The sequence below is a fragment of the Amphibalanus amphitrite genome, unplaced genomic scaffold, assembly GCF_019059575.1.
Source record: "Amphibalanus amphitrite isolate SeventyFive unplaced genomic scaffold, NRLGWU_Aamphi_draft 000530F_arrow, whole genome shotgun sequence".
NCBI classification, from domain to species: Eukaryota; Metazoa; Arthropoda; class Thecostraca; order Balanomorpha; family Balanidae; genus Amphibalanus; species Amphibalanus amphitrite.
The window spans coordinates 139,242-158,848 of NW_024882024.1; the positions used below are offsets into that span (position 1 = coordinate 139,242).

Sequence of the window (19,607 nt, forward strand, 5' to 3'; positions counted from 1 at the left end):
TCTAACAGGTCCCGATTTTCCCGACTTTTGGGTCATTGACCTAACCTGGAAGGTCAACCGATTACCTAGGACCTTACAATTGGGTATCATCAGCTTCCTCTTGTCACGGGCAACACGCTCGTCTTTTCCGCGAAGCTCTAGCTCGCTCAGGGACGAAACGGGGGGGGGGGTCCAACGGACCCCTTCTATACGTTCGCGGCTGGAAAACACCACTAGGGGCGAGGGTTAAGCCAAATCTGAGGGCTCATTTCAGAAAGACCGCTAAAAGAGCAATTGAATGCACTTTTTCGCGACGATGTAGCTCTATTGGTCCCCGAAGTAAGAGCCGGTTTTCGAGAAATGTTGATATATGCAACATTTTACCTTTGATGACCTCTGGTGACGTGACCTTTGACCTGACCTAGAAATGACTAATTACTCCATCTGGAATTTCGGGCGCTCTTTCGAATGCCACTTACTACGTGTCGCTATGTGGCCCAAGAGCCGAGTTAGAAAGGGAGTGTTCAATCAACACCTCCCGGCCCGGCGCGTTTGACGCCGAGCACCGGTCCGGCGCGGGTTGATGTTTGGCTGCTACATCCAAAGTCGCAAAAAGTCGCAAAAAATGACTGTTGGATCTTGTAGTGCAATGCATCATTGACATGTAGCGACATTTTCGAAGCGGTACTCTGCGGTACTTTTTTTAAAAGTCTATTTGTGTGTGACATCAATTATGTGAAATTATATTTTCGTCTTTAAATCTTTGCGGTGCCAATACATCAGAACCAAGTAAGAGCTCGCCATTTTCATGTGGTTATGTGTGTTCTGCAGACCCGGAGCTATCGTTTGATGTATATAAATGTGGAATTCCTCCTCAAATTGTGATTGTTTCGTGGATCAAAGATACGTTGTCGAAGAGTGCGCGGGACGAGTTCGGTCCAAACGATTCCGAAGTTCGTGTTTAAGCTGAGTTTTCGCCATGAAATAGCAATTATGTTGGAAAACAAAGACCACAGCAATGTAGTATGATCATTTTTGAACAAATTGGTATAGGTTTCATTGCACATCCATAAAGTTCGATTTTTTACCCATGTCGTGCTAGACCTGGCGATCGGCCCAGTGTGCGGCGGCTGGCGAGGACTGGGGAGTGAGGTGGGGTGGGAGCACGGACATCGCGTGGCTGAGCGAGTATAGCCCTCGCCGGCCGAGGGGGGGGGGGGCGGGTGCCGCCCCCCCATAGGGTTTTTTCGCGATAGCTCCGAACACGCTGGCGATAGAGAGCTGAAACTTGGCATACCTGACCTTTGATCCAAGCCGCATCTTTTGACACCAACCGCATTTTTGGGTCAGGTCAGGTCACTGACCTATGACGTCATAAGTGAACCTCTACACGGTCTTCAGATGTCGCAACTTCGCAACGCCCTCACTGCCAGAGGAGATGTCACAGGGAAATGAAACTTGCAGGATCTAGTATCCATTATGAGTCTCACAACTTGTATATCTCGGATTTTTCCTAAAGGTCATATGAGGTCAGGTCATTTTCGTGACCTCACCATTATAAGTCAATGGGGAAAAATGAAAACTGCTATCCTGGCGCCGGGAACGATCTCCAACTATCTCAAGCACACAGAATCGTGATTTCATGCACTCCTTGCAAGGTTAGATGCGTCACTTTTGCAATGTTGACCTTGCGTGACGTCATTTATGACGTCATCAAGGTCATATTAGTTTTTCGTCAATAACTCTTGATCAAATTGAGCTAGCGAGTCGAGAAAGCCACCAATGGGCTCAGGAAGACCTGCCCAATCGAATGATATGCGACATGACCTCTTTCAACCAACTTCGTGACCTGGGGGTGCTGACCTGACCTTGACCTGAGGTCAACACCCCAAATTGACCTGACCCGGACAAAAAGTATATCATTCGACGCGCCTGAGCGAGGCGAACACGATGCTGCCAAAATCGCGGCTCTGCGGCCGTTTTTTGCGAAGTTATTCACCAAAAACTGAACCGTACCCTGGGGCACTTGACCTGACCTCAGAGGTCACCGGTTGACCTAGGACCTTAAAATCGGGTACCAATCTCTGCGTCTCGTAACGGCGCACACGCTCGTTTTTTCCGCGACGCGCTAGCTCCACCAGGGGCGAAACGGCGAGGGGGGGGTTGTACCCGCCCCCCCCCCTCGGCCGGCGCGTATGTAGAAAACCAATAGGTCCGGCGAGGGTTAACTTTCGCATCTCAAGGCGCCAATTATTCTACCTAACAATTGTGCTAAAGCAGTTGTTAAAATGTCCTATTCCCAAGACAGCGCCTATCATCATACTTGCAATGCACATTACGACACACTTAAGCGTGGCAATGGGACAGCCGATAGAACTTATGTCACTCGTGCATCGAGGTGCGGAGCTATATTTTGTATAACATATTAGTATTAAGGCCTTGATTGAGCATATTGGTGTCTATTGTTTCGCACGGCAATCGTCCAGAGACGTGGGAACTGGGGGTTATGAGTAGTGCCGCAGCCAACGCTCCAATTTAAAGCGGTAGACTGATTTACTGTTGCTCTAATATGTGGTCGCAGCTTCCAATAGCAAACCGTTCCAACTAGGAGCCAAAAAGTCAGCCACTCAGGGGGGCTCGAACCGGGCTTCCCCCACCGGCCAATTCACGACACGAGCGTTCATCCACTGAGCTACCGAGAATGGTCCTCGTCCGCACAAAACAAAATGACATTGACCCGCTGACCGGCAATGACAGTATTGTGACATTTGATCGCGTTTGACCGCGGCGGGTGGTCGCTGGTTTCGGCAGCTCAGTGGATACACGCTAGCGTCGTGGGGTGACCGGTTGGAGAAACCCGGTTCGAACCGTCCCAGGTGCGAGACTTATTTGTTCCTAGATGGAACGGTTTGCTATTGGTGGCTGCGACCACACATTAGAGGAACATAAGAGTTGCTTAAAGTTGGGACGCCGCGCTATCCAAAAACCCCAGTTCCCACGTCTCTGGACGATTGCTGTGCGAAATAATAGACACCAATGAGCTCAATCAAGGCCTTAATACATATCTGTTAAAAACAATGTAGCTCCGCAACTCGATGCACGTGTGATATAAATTCTATCGGCTGTCCCAATGTCACGTTTAAGTGTGTCGTAATGTGCATGGCAAGTATGATGATAGGCGCTGTCTTGGGGATAGGACATTTTAACAACTGCTTTAGCACAATTGTTAGGTAGAATAATTGGCGCCTTGAGACGCGAAAGTTAACTACACTCGCTCAGCCGCGCGATGGTCCGTGCCCCCACCCCACCTCACTCCCCAGCCCTCGCCAGCCGCCGCGCCGCGCCGACCCGAGCCATGCCTCCGGGCTCGGCCCTCACCGCTGCGCTGACGTCACAGGCGGCCCACATCGCCTTCCAGCCACCGACCCAGACCGGTGGCATACGGTGTGGGTAGGCTGTGCCGCTTGACAAGTAAGTGAAGCGGCACAGTCTACCGGTACCAGGCGGCTGCTGCCAATGCTGAGCCATAGGAACCCGGTGGATAAAGAGTTGTGGAACATCAATCTGCCCCCGAGTGTACATACCAGCGTCACACAATGCCAAACAATGCAAGAATTCAGCTGGTATCTGGACCTGTACGTAAGAGGGGTGAACAGAGGTCTATAACTCGGATTTTGAGTTTTATCAGCGCATTCCTATTCATTAGCCTACCTACTCCGACCCGGACTGGCAGGCTAAACTATGGAAATGAGCTTAGCAGTTTTGGACTCGTAAACCACAATTAGGTATTTGAATGTAAAAGAGGGAATGGGGAGGGAACGTTAATCATTCCTAGCACCTGTATTACCAAATAATTAAATCGATAAGAAGCAGTGTAATCAAATATAATATCATGGATGGCTGAGGGCTGAGGCTGAGGGTTGGCTGAGGGCCATATCAGTAATCAGTATCTTTGGCTATCAAAGCGTAGCTCTACTGGCGTTGTCTGTCCTCGCTCCTGGAGGCAGTGAGAGGGTCAGCGGAACTCATCCCTGAGACAACAACCAGCTCAGCCGGTCTTGCTTCTGGGCACCACAAGCAGCGGCAGCTTCTGCCCCTCCGGGCTCAGGATGAAGGACTTCTTGTCCAGAGGCGCCGGAGGAGGCGGGGTGGTCGACGTCGGCTTCAGCGTCGCCTGCTTCAGCAGTGCCACGAGCGCCACCTTGGCCTCGAACAGCGCGAACCGGGTGGCGATGCAGACTCGCGGCCCGCTGCCAAACGGCAGGTACACGCACGGATGGCGACGCTCTTTCTCCTCGGGCAGGAAGCGGTCCGGGTCAAACCGCAGCGGGTCCGGGTAGTGGTCCGGGTCTCTCTGGATGGCGAACGGCGACATCTGCACCGCGGTGCCGGTGGGCAGGCGGATGTCCGTGCCCGGCAGCGTGTAGTCCTTGGTGGCGACGCGCTCTGTCCGGCTGAACGGCGGGTACAGGCGCAGCGTCTCGGCCAGCACCTGGTCCAGGTAGGGCATCTCGTGGACGGCGTCGTAGGTGAGCGCGCCGTGCTTGGACAGCACCTCGTCTGTCTCCTCCTGGACGCGCTCCTGGATCTCCGGATGGGTCGCGAGGCTGTACGCAGCGAACGTCAGCAGACTCGCCGTGGTGTCGAACCCGCCGATGAAGAACAGCACCGCCTGAGCCATGATGGACTTACTGGTGAGGATGCGGTTGCCGTCCTTGTCCTTGGTGTCCATCATCAGCTGCAGAAAGTCTCGTGACGAGGTTGGATGCTTGTCGCGATAGTCGATGGTCTTGTTTACCACGTCTGTGAAGAAGTCGATGGCTTTCTGCTGAGGGCCTGGGAGCCATTTCAGGAGGGGCTTAGGAAATACGGTTTCCGCCATGAATCGTACTACGCCCAGAAAACTTATTTGGAAGAGGTTCGACGCCTCGGTGGCAAACCTGCTTTTGGAGTCGTCAAATGAGTTCGATTTTACCCCGAAGGCACACGAAGCAATGTTGTCCATCGTATAACGCGCGAACATGTCTCTTATATCAACCTCTCCCTTCTTGTTCATATCTTCCATCACGTATTTTGTCAGGTTCTGGGTGTTGTCCAGCACCAGCTGGTGCATACCCTTCAACTTACTGCTGGAGAAGGCAGGGGTCAGCACCGCGCGGGATTCCTTCCACTTGGCACCTTTCAGGGCAATGAGTGCTCCCTTCAAATCCTCAGCAATGCCTTGATCACTGTGGTCAGTAAAGTACTCAAAATCTTTGATGGTGATGGACCGGATAAGATCCGGATCTCCGACAAACAACACTGGCCGGTGCATTTCGAAGAAGCCACAATACTTTTTTCCGCCATGTTCGCGATACAGCCACGTTTCGACTTCATACAGCGGCTTGGAAAGTGGCGGACCGGTCTCGTTGCCCCAAGGAAAGCATGGCGCGGGACCGGGCACGCCGCGCGACTTCCAGAAGTCAAAGTTCTTGGTGGCCGTGCGGTAAATCCAGGCGCACAGCAGCACGATCACAGTCAGCGGCACTGGCGAGCACAGCCAGCTGAGCACGGCCAGCGGCGCCGTCAGCAACCAGCCCAGCATGGCGGCCCCCTCTGTGCACCACGCGCCGGAGCACCGTCACCCCTGGACGTCCCCGACGACTGCCGCCTTCCTCCGACCGCGTCCGCGCACCACGCACCCTGCTCTCTGAGCGGCGCCGCCACTCCACTGATGCTCTCCGCAAACAGAGGCAGAGCCCAGAGTTCCGGCCTCTCCCCCGACCCGCCGCCTATCTACCGCGTCCTTGGGCCGAGATCAGTCAATAGTCATTCACTCCGGGCGTCATAGGCGGAGCCAGCCGCGGCGGGGAAGATACCCATCACGCAGAACGGGCGTCTTGCCTATAAACGTCGCAAAAATACTAGACTGTGGGCAGTTTATAAGTCCCAATGCATCCCATGTGCAATCGATGAATGATTCGAATATGGAAAATCTCAATGCACAAACCAGTGTGACGAAAGCAACCTATCAGAATTCAGAACGGTACATCGCCGAGCCCAGTCATCCACTTCCCGTTCCGTAACAGAGGGATCTACGCAACAATGACGTAATTTCCTTCAATAGTTTCGAACAGTTGCGCAAACCAGTTTGGGTTATCTCCGACACCGAACCTCGCAAAGGACAACATTTTATCAGCTTCAAAAAGCATGTAACAAAACCGTCCCAGAGCTTTCCTATTGCACAGTCCTCTCCGATGCTTGCAAAAATTAGGCTTGGTTGCTAACATTTCCCACGGGCTACGGAGGGAGGGAGGCAGTAGCTAAGCTTCTGAAGATATCAATATAGATTACATCACTTCACTCTTGGTTGGCCGTCGTAAACGGACGTCCGAGAGTGGCGCGGAGGAGACAATTGATCAGACAGAGGACGAATACCATTTTTTTCAGCTTATTAGGCTAAGGTTAAATGTAGGGGTTAAGGGCCCCATCCTCGTTTCCATCTTTCTTTAAAACAATACATCAACATTTGGACATTTTCACTGTCTTGTATTCGCATAACTCATGCATAAATGCATTAGCTTAGAATTTAGATAATAAATAAAATGTATTAAAACACGCATATAACATAAAGAGCTTGGGTTTCATGCCCACTAATAACGAGTGACACAACAAAGATCAAATCGTTGAGAATTCTGATGATAGCCATTTGTTTATGTGTAAATGGCAACGCAACGCAAAACGTCAGAACTCATAACATGCAACAGCTACACCGATATGGAAGCCTATTAACCCTCGCCCGCACATGCCATTTTCCCATCCTAGAACGCACATGGGGGGGGGGGGGTGCCACCCCCCCGCGCCATTTCGTTCCTGTTGGAGATAGAGCTTAGCGGTAAAGACCAAAAAGATTCTTTGGGAAGAGACGAATCCAATGATACCCAGTTTTACCTTCTCAGGTCAGTCATTGACCTTCCAGGTCAGGTCAAACTAAAAAATGTTGCTGTTTTGGGTCACCGTTGGATATCAAGTGCGCAGGCGCTGCTTATCAAATACCGATGACGATGCTGTTTTCTGGTGCCAGGCCAGCTAGAACCTCTCTGTCACACTACCCGACCAGAATTTTGCGGCTGAGGTCATTTCAGGTCAAGTTAGGTCAAGGTCAATTATATGTGTTTGTATGTCTGTGTGTGTCTGTGTGTATACTGATGTGTGCACCGATTGTTTTTGGGTCCATGTTACATGAAATCATGCTCTGAGAAGCTTTTACCAAAAATGCAGTAAAAAAATAAAAAAAGTAAATTCAGCTTGCCTAAAACGCAATTATCTTAGATGACCTAGGTTGACCTTGACCCTGACCTTGACCCCTGTACATCGTCGAACAACATGTTCCATGATAGGTGGGAGGTAATACTGGCAAAAAAGGCCGAAATCAGGGTGTCAAAAGCTCGCAAGACCCATGGCAAACGCAAGATGTTGAGAATTGGCCATTTGGGTCATGACATGACCTGAAAAACAAGGTCATATCTCCGAAACCAAAAATCACAGAAACTTGAAATTTTCAGTGGACATCAAGAAAGGATAGAGGAGCAGCTATACGAAAAATCAGCGTTCTAGCGCTAAAAATGTTGAGTGCAGAGCAGAAAGACTACCTGGGGGGGGGGGGTGGCAACCACCCCCCCCCCCCCCATGTGCGGGCGAGGGTTAAAGGATGGACAGAAAAAAACATGAAGAAGCGATAGTGTAAGACATGGGATGAGAACAAAGATCAAGAAAGAAAAAAGTAGCTAAAATGCCGTCACCTGCATATGTAATTTCATTTACAGCAGCAGAAAGTTCAACATGGTTCAACACCACTCCCTCCCGTGTAAATATTATTATAGGCAATACGGACCGAAGCGTCGCGGTGACGTGTTCGGGCTTACTGCTTTGAGCATCTCCCTGCCTTACATGTAACTACAATTACATACGCCAAGTTATTAAATTGAACCTCCGACTGCCATTGTCCGCTCCGACGCTCTGAGCTACTTCTTCAATCACATCGACAGCTCTTGATCTCCGCAAAAGGTCACTTCATTCAGTCGTTGTCTGTCTCGGTACGGCCAGCAGCGGCACCTTCCTGTCCTTCGGCATCGTCAGGAAGCCGTCCGGATCGAGCGGCATTGGATGGGGCGGCGTCTCCGGCGTCGGCTTCAGCGTCAGCTCCCGCAGAAGCGAGACCAGCGCCACCTTGGCCTCGAACAGGGCGAACCGCTGCGCGATGCAGTTGCGCGGCCCGCTGCCGAACGGGATGTAGGCGCACGGATGGCGACGCTCCCTCTCCTTCGGCAGGAAGCGGTCCGGGTCGAACCGCAGCGGGTCCGGGTAGTTGTCCGGATCGCGGTGCATCACAAGCACGGGTATGACCACGACGGTACCCGCCGGGATGTGTACGTCTGTACCGGGCAGGATGTAGTCCTTGGAGCAGGCACGTTCAAGACGCGTGGCTGGCGAGTACAGGCGCAGAGTCTCCGCCATCACCCGGTCCAGGTACGGCATGTCCTGGATGGCCTCGTAGGTGAGGCCTCCGTGGCGCTCCAGGGCCTCGTCAATCTCCTGCTGGACGCGCTGCTGGATCTCCTGGTCCAGCGCCAGGCAATAGGCGGCGAACGTCAGTAGAAGAGAGGTCGTGTCGTACCCGGCGACGAGGAACAGGGACGACTGGGTGACTATGCTGCTGTCCGAGAGGATCCGCTTGCCGTCCTTGTCCTTGGTGTCCATCAGCAGCTGCAGGAAGTCGCGCGTCGCACTAGGGCTCTTCTCGCGATGGGCCATCGTCTTCATCACAACGTCCTTGAAGAATGCGCCGACCTTCATACTATAGTCGGGGAACCACTTGGCAATGCTATGAGGTAGGAACGTCTCTGCCAGGAAACGTATGAGAATCTGAACATTGAAGCTGGAGAGCTTGGCTGCCGTTACAGCAAACTGACAATTAGGATCAACAAAGGAGTTGCAGTTGACGCCGAACGCGCAGGCCGCAATGTTGTCCATCGTGAATCGTCCAGAAGCATCCTTGATTTCCACTTCTGCTTCCTCTGCCATCTGACTTCTAACATACTTTGTCAGGTTCTTAGCGTTGTTCATTGTCAACTGGTGCATTGCCTTCAGTTTGCTGGCCGAAAAGGTGGGCGACATCACGGTACGAGTTTCCTTCCACTCGGCACCCTTCAAGAGAAAAAGTGATTCGGTCCAAAAATCAGATCCGATCTGATCACGTTGATTAGCAAAGTAATCAAAATCCTTGATGGTGATTGAGCGAATCAGGTCAAGGTCTCCAACAAATAATACCGGCTTGTGCATTTCAAAGAAGCCACAGAACTGCTTCCCACCGTGCTCGTGATACAGCCAGCTCTCAAATTCGATCACCCTTGAAAAGCCCGAGCCAAACTCTGTTCCCCAGGGTAGACATGGTCTCGGTCCAGGCACGCCGCGTGACTTCCAGAAGTCGAAATTCTTTGTGAATCTGTGGTACGCCAAGGCGAGCAGCAGAACGATTACCGTCAGCGGTATCGGCGAGAAGAGCCACCGTAACACGGCCAGTGGCGCCGTCACTAACCAGCCCAGCATGGTGTCAATGTCTCACTGTCTCACAGTCTTACTCTCAGCGCCGCTCACCTCCTCTGAGCGCCTCCTCAGACACTGTGAGTGCGCTGCGCACCTGGGATGGTCTCCGTTCCCCGTACGGTATGTAGGTACACGTCATCCAGAGCCCGAGGGGCTGTTTACGGCGCGGCGGCGGCGATGGCGGCGCGGTGGCGCACAGTGAGTGTAACGAAGTTTTCTGTTGTAAGGCACATCCAAACGTTTAGCCGGGTGTTGAAGAAAGCAGCAGGCGGGAGCCACTTAATCAAGGAGTTTGTTAAATTCTTTATTAGAAGCTAGAGTATAACTCGAGAAAACAGGGTCGGGACACGAAATTGGAAAGTTCCAGCACGGCGGTGCGATATTCATGCAGATTGCGGCTACCGATAGTTCGAACCCCATTGAAACATCGGCTTGGCTTCTTTAGCCGTGGCGAAACACTTTGTAAAGTGCACTGATTAAATTGAAGGAGCCATTAAAAAACGACAATTGTGTGTTATCCATGACAGATATATATAAAAAACGACAATATATATTGTCGTTTTTTATATATATCTGTCATGGATAACACACAATGAAGGAGCCATGTAATAAGATGAATTATTATTTATTACGGAGCGAGCGAAGCGAGCGGAGTCTTTCCTTAGATTAACGGAAATTTCTGAGTATGAGCGGCCGGCCGGCCGGCCGTGCGGACGCTTTTGCGAGGCTTATATCTCAGCAACCAATTGACCGATTTACATGCGGTAATTTTTGTAGGGTAGCTTCATAACTTCTACCAATATTGGACTATTCCCGATGCATGTGGGTGACCCCTTATGCACGTGCCACGTGCAAAACGAAGGGGTGTCAGTTTTGTAATTGTTGCAATATCTCGGTAACTACTTCGCCGATTGCGCTGAAAGTTGGCATGTAGGTAGGCACCCACTAGGCACTGCATATCCATGTGCCAGAGTTGGGGTGCTGCTGCACGTGCGCACGTGCAGGGGTCGATTCCAGATCTCGAGAACGGCTGGACCGATTGCGCTCAAATTTGGTACGCGGTTAGGGACCGGTTAGTAGGGTGCCGTGCAAAAGTCAGTTGGGACCCATGTTGCACGTGCGTACGTGCAGGGTGCCGCTTCCAGATCTCGATAACGGCTGGGCCGATTGTGCTCAAATTTGGCACATCGCCAGAGACCGGTTAGTAGGGTGCAGTGCACAAGTCAGTTGGAGGTACCCCCTCGAAATTTCGCACGTGCAAGGCCCACCCTCTCGCTCGCTCCGTTAGTCGCCCCAAAAGGCGTTATACTGGTGAGTAGGTATTGAGCAAGTTCCTAAGATGTATAAATTGAGATGGACCAATTTTCGGTTGGTTTATTGTCTCGGACATTAAAGGGCTGAATGCTGATCATGATTGAGGATTTTTTTAAGGAAGCTAAAATAAATGCCGGTTTAGTAAAAACGTTAAAAAGAACTCTGAAGAACGATAATCACGTCAGTCCAAATAACAGTTCAATCCACATTCCACTCTGTGAGTATGGCGCAGTGCACATGACCGCTGAACGTTATGTTCTCTCTACAATTGTTACTTGTAGGTACTGTTTAATGAGATAGTAGGTAGGTAAACATACTAACTTAATCACAGCTGCACCCGATTTGGGTGACCAAAGGACCCACAGCGCGGCGGCTGGGTAACATTGCACTACGCTATGACCTTGACGCCGCAGAAGGCCAGTGCGCTGTTAGCGCATGCGCATTGCACAGTTGAGGGGCGCTCAGAATGCATGCAATGTCCTGCGTGACGTCACGGCATTCCAGGTAGTCGCTCGCTCACCTCAGTGTTTCGGATCGTGTTTGCATCACCATTCACCTGGCTAGTAGGTAGGGGAATGTGGGGTAAGACGGCCCAGCGGGGCAAAGTGTATTTAGAACGGCAAATAGGGAATTGGGGCCATATGCTCTCCGAATCCTCATCCACCAGTTCACGGAGCCACTGCGACAATATCTCCCGAATTTATTCACCGAATCAACATAGCAAACACGTAACGTCTCGTAACATTGCGAATGACCCCATACATTGCAGCGCGCCCCCTCGTCGGCCCAACTCCCGAATCCCGAACTTTGGGGAACACTCGGGACTGGCGTTACACGTGTGGGATCAGCTGTCCTTATCGACCCGGTGCAAGCCGCTCGACGATTGGCCCGTCGGCCTCCGTTTCCACCAATCACAGCCGCCGTCACTGGCAGGCCCCAAGGTCGCTGCCGCTCGCCCGTGAAGTAAACAGCAGCGGCCGGCTCGGCAGACGGCCGGATAGCGCCCGGTAGAGAGCACTTGAACTGTGAGCTGTCGTGTTGAATTTCCAACATGTCTGACCCTAAAGCGCCCGAGGATGTTGACGAATACGAGCACTACAACTACGAGTCAGACAAGTTCCTGCACACCAAGGGTGGCAAGGGACGGACGAAAAACGAGGCGGCGATGAACGATCACCAAGACCCCGGCGGTCACACGCGGAAAATCGTCAACAAGCTAAAGAACTCGGAGGAGAAGAAGCTGTCACCAAAGAATAGCCATTGATGTGAGCTTTAAGGTGAGTTCTTTGACATGTGCCTGGGCGGGGGAGGGGTCCAGTCGGGTCATGAGGATTCAGGACAGTGAGCGCTTTATTGATCGACTAGTTGAAAGCGTTTGTCTCTTGTTCTATAGTGCCACTCCGGCACTGACAACTGGTCGGCAGTCGCTCTGACGTTACGCGCTCCACAATAGTTTCACATATACTGGAGAAACGGAACGTGATCGTGCTACTATAGGAGCGGTAGCCCCTATATAGAAGGCGTTCGCGCCAGCACCAAACGCCTGAAGTTAGGCTGTGCCGCAAAACGCAGACGGACGCCTGCATCATGCTGTGCCGCAAGGCACCACCACTCTGGCCAGGCAGCCGTATGACGAATGAGGACATAGGCGGCGGAACGGGGAGGGCACCGGGGTACCGTGCCCCTTTGATTTTGACATTTTAACATTAGCCCTATGGGCGTTGCATGGACAGAATGGGACCAAAAGTCGGCAGTGCCCCCCCCCCCCCTAATTGAAGGTGTTCCGCCGCTACTGAATGAAGATAGACTGCAGAGCAGACAATAAAACCGACAGGCGAGATCGTTTGGATGGAAATGCGTGCGACTAATCGATACCGATTTTCTCTCGGGAGGGAATTTGCTTCAGCCGAACAGATCAATTCTCAAGGAAGAGCGTCGAACGAAGTTTAGAACCAGCCATTGAGGAGGCGTGACCGAATCAGATAAAGACAAATCCATAACTATTATCGTCAAGGTCAAGTTAAACACAAAGAAAAGCTAGAATGAGTTTCCAGAAAGCCTGAAAACACGACAAATATTGAGAATGTCAAACTATGACAGTTTTCTGAAATCCCCGCATTAATCGCGAATAGGTGGATGTATTCGGGCTGCTTAAATGCCAAAGATTCACTTTCACTTTTGTTGTCTGTCGATTGCTTCCACCTGTTGTTTCCTCACGGTCGATGCCACCTGGCCCGCGGTGGTTCGGACCGATCGCCTCCCTCCAAGGTCGGCTTTGTTTACGGCCGTATGGCTACCGCCGTGAGCGCTACAGCCAGAGAGCGGGGGAGGGGAAGGGAGAGAGGGGGGCGCCGTGTTGTTGGCACGTCAACGTCGACGTACGGTTTCGGGGACAACGGCGAAATTTTTCTTCAAGAGAAATATGGAGTAACTTGTCCATATACCTGCACCAGATCATTGTAAACGTCACACCGTTTACATTTTTGCCTTTAAACTTTGTATCAGGGATCTTTTTATGTTGAATCTTGTGCTATTAAGACCATGTCTTGTGAAGACAATCCCATGCGGAGCAGCAAAAGCGGTGCCAGGTTCCTTAGCGATACCAGCTGTCGGATCAGTCGTATACATGGCGTCATGGGCCCCCGAAGGAGCCGTTTCCATCGAGGCATTTCGTGCCACAGATGCCATTTCTATTTGGCGTCAGCCCTGTAGTGGCCTTGCATAAATATTTATAGAGCTGAAACTAGAAAGGAGGCGAGCAGCCTTGCATTCGCACCCGAGCCTTTGAGGTTGATTGATACCAGGCCGGTACGAAGTCTGCTATCAGGCAAAGTGCATTGGAATTTTTAGAGCCACAAAACATAATTTGCACTCAATTCGTCTTTCTTATATGAATCATGCTGATCTTTTCAATGCCTAATGCTGAAAGGATTCGGAGTTCGGCCGTGGAAGAGGTTATGTGGTAAAGTGACAGAGTCCATGCATATGGATTATGGATCGTGTTATAGGTAGAGAGGTGTGACGGGGTCTAAACCGTGACGGGATACGTGAGGTTCACCAGATCCCCCCCCCCCCGGTCACTGAGGTTGAATTGACATGGACTGACGGATTACAGGTACGGAGCATTGGTTGGACTTGAGGGGCTCTCCCACGCGTGGGGCGCACCATGACCAGGAATACATTGGCATAACCAGGTCTTGTAACGAATCCATGACAGATGTAAAATGACGATAATAACTCAAGTTTATTGTACAAGACAAAGCTTTCGATACATAAAGTATCTTGATCACTGTCAATGAGATGTAGAATATTTGAAAATTCACAAATAACAAAAACCGACGCAAGTCGTTGCATTTCTTTCTTCCTAACATGTGACATTCACCCTATGACACTTTCACTGCTAATTTTGCTGCTATGCTAGACCATGTAATAAACCCGTTTCTTGTGTTGAACGTATTTCTTGACATGATATGAGCCGCTTCGAGACATTTTCGTTTTCGTTTCTTCATATTTCGTTCCAATATTTTGGTATCGTCCCACTTCGGCAGGTGGTGGCATTCATCTATGTGTAGTACGATCGCATTGGAAGTCCGGTGAAATTTGACATCGCTCTTATGTTCCTGTAATCGCGTTTTTAATCCCCTTCCTGTCTCGCCTACGTAAGTCTTATAACACCCCGAACAAGGCACTTCGTAAACAATGCTCTTCTCGGAGCCTTCGTTTTTCTCTTTTCTTTCTAATATGTTCTTGATTTTCTGTCCTGAGTTCGTAGCAATCCGCACACCTATGCTCTCTAGTTGTTTTGAGATGGCATTCGCTTCTCTTGAATAGGGAATCGTTATCCATCTATCAGGCTTGTCTGTACGCTTCTTCGTTTGTCCTCTCTTCTTTTTCTTGACGATTTCTTCTGCTTTTTTCCTCTGCTGTATCAGAAAACCCTTTGGGTACTTCAATCTTTCAAAGGTCTCGTATATGTGCTGAAGTTCTTCTTGTAAGTAGTCATCATCACAAATCCTAAACGCTCTAAGGAAAAAGCCAATAACTATACCACTTTTCACCCTGTCTGCATGAGCCGAATAAAAATGCACGTAATCTTCCTTATTGGTAGGCTTTCTGAAAACTTTAAATTTGAAGTTGCTGTCTGTCCTCAAGATGGAAGTGTCTAAAAATGGCAGCTGGGCGTTCTGTTCCTTCTCCAATGTAAACTGTATCTTTGGGTTGACAGCATTCAAGAGGTTCAGTTTTTCGTCCAAGTCCATGTCTTGCGGTACCACTACCAAAACATCATCCACGTACCGCATCCATTCTGAATCAGGGCCGATTATATCTAGAAGTCGTGACCGTTCTAAATCTTCCATATAGAGACACGCGCCAATGGAGCTCAGCGGTGACCCCATGGCTAACCCACGGCTAACCCACTGTGTTGAACGTATTCAACACAGTGGGTTAGCCATGGGGTCACCGCTGAGCTCCATTGGCGCGTGTCTCTATATGGAAGATTTAGAACGGTCACGACTTCTAGATATAATCGGCCCTGATTCAGAATGGATGCGGTACGTGGATGATGTTTTGGTAGTGGTACCGCAAGACATGGACTTGGACGAAAAACTGAACCTCTTGAATGCTGTCAACCCAAAGATACAGTTTACATTGGAGAAGGAACAGAACGCCCAGCTGCCATTTTTAGACACTTCCATCTTGAGGACAGACAGCAACTTCAAATTTAAAGTTTTCAGAAAGCCTACCAATAAGGAAGATTACGTGCATTTTTATTCGGCTCATGCAGACAGGGTGAAAAGTGGTATAGTTATTGGCTTTTTCCTTAGAGCGTTTAGGATTTGTGATGATGACTACTTACAAGAAGAACTTCAGCACATATACGAGACCTTTGAAAGATTGAAGTACCCAAAGGGTTTTCTGATACAGCAGAGGAAAAAAGCAGAAGAAATCGTCAAGAAAAAGAAGAGAGGACAAACGAAGAAGCGTACAGACAAGCCTGATAGATGGATAACGATTCCCTATTCAAGAGAAGCGAATGCCATCTCAAAACAACTAGAGAGCATAGGTGTGCGGATTGCTACGAACTCAGGACAGAAAATCAAGAACATATTAGAAAGAAAAGAGAAAAACGAAGGCATCACTGATGTTAGTTGTCGGACTTTCGTCCCCGTCTTGAGTTGAGATGTTAGTTTCACTGAAACTAACATGTTGTGAAACTAACATCTCAACTCAAGACGGGGACGAAAGTCCGACAACTAACATCAGTGATACTAACACCTCGTCTCAAGCATTCAGAAGAACAAAAACGAAGGCTCCGAGAAGAGCATTGTTTACGAAGTGCCTTGTTCGGGGTGTTATAAGACTTACGTAGGCGAGACAGGAAGGGGATTAAAAACGCGATTACAGGAACATAAGAGCGATGTCAAATTTCACCGGACTTCCAATGCGATCGTACTACACATAGATGAATGCCACCACCTGCCGAAGTGGGACGATACCAAAATATTGGAACGAAATATGAAGAAACGAAAACGAAAATGTCTCGAAGCGGCTCATATCATGTCAAGAAATACGTTCAACACAAGAAACGGGTTTATTACATGGTCTAGCATAGCAGCAAAATTAGCAGTGAAAGTGTCATAGGGTGAATGTCACATGTTAGGAAGAAAGAAATGCAACGACTTGCGTCGGTTTTTGTTATTTGTGAATTTTCAAATATTCTACATCTCATTGACAGTGATCAAGATACTTTATGTATCGAAAGCTTTGTCTTGTAGGGGAAGTTGGGGCAATGCCGGAGTTAGGGCAAAGCCGAAATTCAAGATATTTCGAAAACTGTACGACATGGATGCCACCTGTCAGTGATGTTCTGAAGCTTAGGTGACTACAATTATCGCATGTTTGTTACGAGTCGTCATTCGGAACACTTCGGCTGTGAGGGCGCCAAGAGCGTTTTCAAGGTACGTTTCCCTTGTATTACATGCGCCTTTGAAGCTGCATTTCTTACTCATTATGCTACCGTTTGTCTGGCCAATTCGGTCAAGTAATCTTCAGCATGTCTTTGCATAAGTGTGCTGCCTATTTGAGATTTATACAGCACGTTTAAAAGTTATGGGCCTGCAAATGAAAGTATGGCTGGCTGGGGTAATGCCGAAAACGTGCAATTACGCACGTTAAAGCACGCTACGTGGACTTAACTGCTGTAGAATAGCAACGCGTAATTTTAGTCACACAAATTACACTTTCAACCGACACAACGGCCTGCTACCTAAAAGGAATGATTTACCTGGTATTTTCTTATTATATCACACAATTATAACTTCCAGTGTGCACCAAGCGTCCTCAAGCCCTTAAAACGCGTGTCAGTTTTGATGAATTCTGGATAAAGTTTGAGATAAAATGGCAAAACATTAATGTCGGCATTCCCCGTAGATCATTTCTCCCATTTTCGGCTTTCCCCGCAGTCCGGGGCAACGCCGAAAAAGTCACTACTTTGATATTTTTAGTTTGCGCGCTTAACGGTATGCGAATTCATCAAATGCGCCTGGTATGTTTGAAAGGCAAAAGACTGGCCTCTCGAATGACGCCAACAAGAATATCTTATGTTGTCTACCTTGCGTGCTACGGGCGTCAGAAAAAAAGTATTCGGCATTCCCCCAACTTCCCCTACAATAAACTTGAGTTATTATCGTCAACATAACCAGGTCTGTCCCAGAGCCAAAGACTCGTTCAACTGATTGATGTCAGAAAAGGAAAATTGCCAAGGAATTTCAACTCCAACTTCAGGAAGTAGGAACTTGCATAGCTCTTCCTTTAGCCGATAACTAGCTAAGGCAGTTCCACCATGCGTTTCGGCCTCTTCCCAATATGTATCAAGTTATTTTGCGTGTCTCGACATGTAGCGCAACATGAGGCAGCAATCTACCTCTGTTCCTGCGTCACCGATCTGGCTGCGTCACAATCGTCGCCGCACCCGCCGCGTGGCGCGGTCAGCTCTGTCTTGCGTCGCCCGCCCGTCCAACCCGACACTTTCAAGGTCAATGACGTCGGCCGTCGTGATCCTGTCCGGTTGGGCGCCTCCGGGTCTGAAGGCTAGCCGGGTTAGACACAGCCCGGGAGGGTCTCCTGTGCTCGGCTCGGCTCAACCCGGCGGGCTGAGATGATAGATAACCGCGGTGCCTAGACCGTCACGGTGCAGGAACGGTGCAATGGCCGCCGACCGGACCCGCGGGGAAGGAAGGACGGTGCCCGGGGCTGGAACGGAGTGTGGGAACTCACGAAGAGCCAGGACCGGAACAGAGAGGTGAAGGGGTGAACAATCAGTAGCGGCGGAACACCCTCAAGCAAGGGGGGGGGGCACTGCCGACTTTTGGTCCTATTCTTTCCATGCAACGCCCATAGGGCTAATGTTAAAATGCCAAAATCAAAGGGGGGCACGGTGCCCCGGTGCCCTCCCCGTTCCGCCGCCTATGTGAACAATGATAGTCATATGGGACTTGGGAGCGCGTGGGTAGGACGGAGGACAACACTCAGCCATCAGTGCAAATATTTTGCATAGAACCACTGCCAACTGGAGGAAAACAGTTGCTGCAGCTGCAGAGGACAAAGAATGTGCGTGAAATTAACCGGTCGCATTGTTGTACTTTATAAGCCTGCAACGGCGAGTCGGATTCACTTCCGTTATTGCAAAGATCTCAAACGATACCGACACTATTGTTCTTCATTTCCTTGCTGCAGTAATAAAATAACGAAAACATTTTTACAGCTGTTGAATATAACAGCAAGGCTATTCAGCCGTCATAACGATGCTCGTTTAGAGCCAGTATGTTGACGTTCGGGCGATGACGACAAAGTAACCAATTTGAAGAGTGTTCTCCTTTCCTCACATGTCTCACTACTCGTCTCGCCAGCCTTCATCGGAACCGAGTGAGCACGACTGAATTCGCCTCTCCTTCAACACCCAGCCGTTGACCTGGGGGATGGATGAAGATGTCTGGGAGGAAGGGGATAGAGAGGCCCGAACCGATTTTAGCCGTTGGGTCACCGGTATTTCTTTGCCCTGTGCTGCGGTACTTTCATGAGAGATTATTCCCTATGTCCAACGAACTTTGCGAGCAGCGTTTGACAGTCCCGCGTCTTTCCGTTTTCCACAGGTTTTCATTATGCTGTGCTGCTTCATTGCCGACTGACCCAGCCCGCGGCCGAGCGGGCGACCCCACGACCTGCCGCGACCCGTGACGACGCCGGCCGTTGTCATGGCGACCACCGCGGAGTGGACCGCCCCCGGGGACGCTGCCCGTGGCGGCGGTGACCTCTGACCGCTGCCCCTCGTCCCAGGGGAGGGGCGCGTCTCTGTGGCTGGCTGCTGCCCAGCCCATCATGCCGTGACTGTGATGCACGGGTACAAACGACAAATACACACCATCGTGAGTGTAACTGACGTGTTTCCATGGGGCCAGTGACGGCTGTGACGAAAAGATAGCGCAAGACCTACTCAGGAATGTTAAACATAAGCATACCTATGTAGCTCAGCTTCACGTTGCTTGCTTTGCACTGCAGAGAAAAAGTCCCAGGCGTCAAGTCAGGCTAGAGTCACTTTCAATCTGTCAGTATTCACGACTAAGCTTGCGATGCACTAACAGGACACAGCCGAGGCAGAGGAGGCATACCTACAGATGGGATCGGTAGAGGAGGGAGAGCCTGAGCAGCACACGGAGAGGAGGGAGGGG

The 19,607-nt window shown here is 50.2% G+C and overlaps 2 protein-coding genes and 1 long non-coding RNA gene across 3 annotated transcripts; 1 reads left to right on the forward strand and 2 right to left on the reverse strand.

Annotated features, from left to right (window-relative positions):
- Positions 1 to 3,717: 3,717 nt before the first annotated feature.
- On the reverse strand, positions 3,718 to 5,656 carry LOC122393319 (cytochrome P450 9e2-like). The gene has a single exon (XM_043389237.1). The coding sequence runs from the start codon at positions 5,561 to 5,563 to the stop codon at positions 4,028 to 4,030; it is 1,536 nt and encodes a 511-aa protein (XP_043245172.1). The 5' UTR covers positions 5,564 to 5,656; the 3' UTR covers positions 3,718 to 4,027.
- Positions 5,657 to 7,616: 1,960 nt separating this feature from the next.
- LOC122393320 (probable cytochrome P450 6a13) lies at positions 7,617 to 9,637 on the reverse strand. The gene has a single exon (XM_043389238.1). It carries the CDS (start codon positions 9,565 to 9,567, stop codon positions 8,032 to 8,034), a length of 1,536 nt encoding a protein of 511 aa, XP_043245173.1. The 5' UTR covers positions 9,568 to 9,637; the 3' UTR covers positions 7,617 to 8,031.
- A 2,009-nt stretch (positions 9,638 to 11,646) lies between these two features.
- On the forward strand, positions 11,647 to 19,314 carry LOC122393321. Its single transcript, XR_006258677.1, has 2 exons — positions 11,647 to 12,155; positions 19,032 to 19,314. It is a non-coding gene; the product is annotated as an uncharacterized LOC122393321 (long non-coding RNA).
- Positions 19,315 to 19,607: the final 293 nt, after the last annotated feature.

Coding starts and splice junctions, on each gene's coding strand:
- LOC122393319 (XM_043389237.1), bottom strand. CDS start 5,563: ATGCTGGGCTGGTTGCTGACGGCGCCGCTGGCCGTGCTCAGCTGGCTG.
- LOC122393320 (XM_043389238.1), bottom strand. CDS start 9,567: ATGCTGGGCTGGTTAGTGACGGCGCCACTGGCCGTGTTACGGTGGCTC.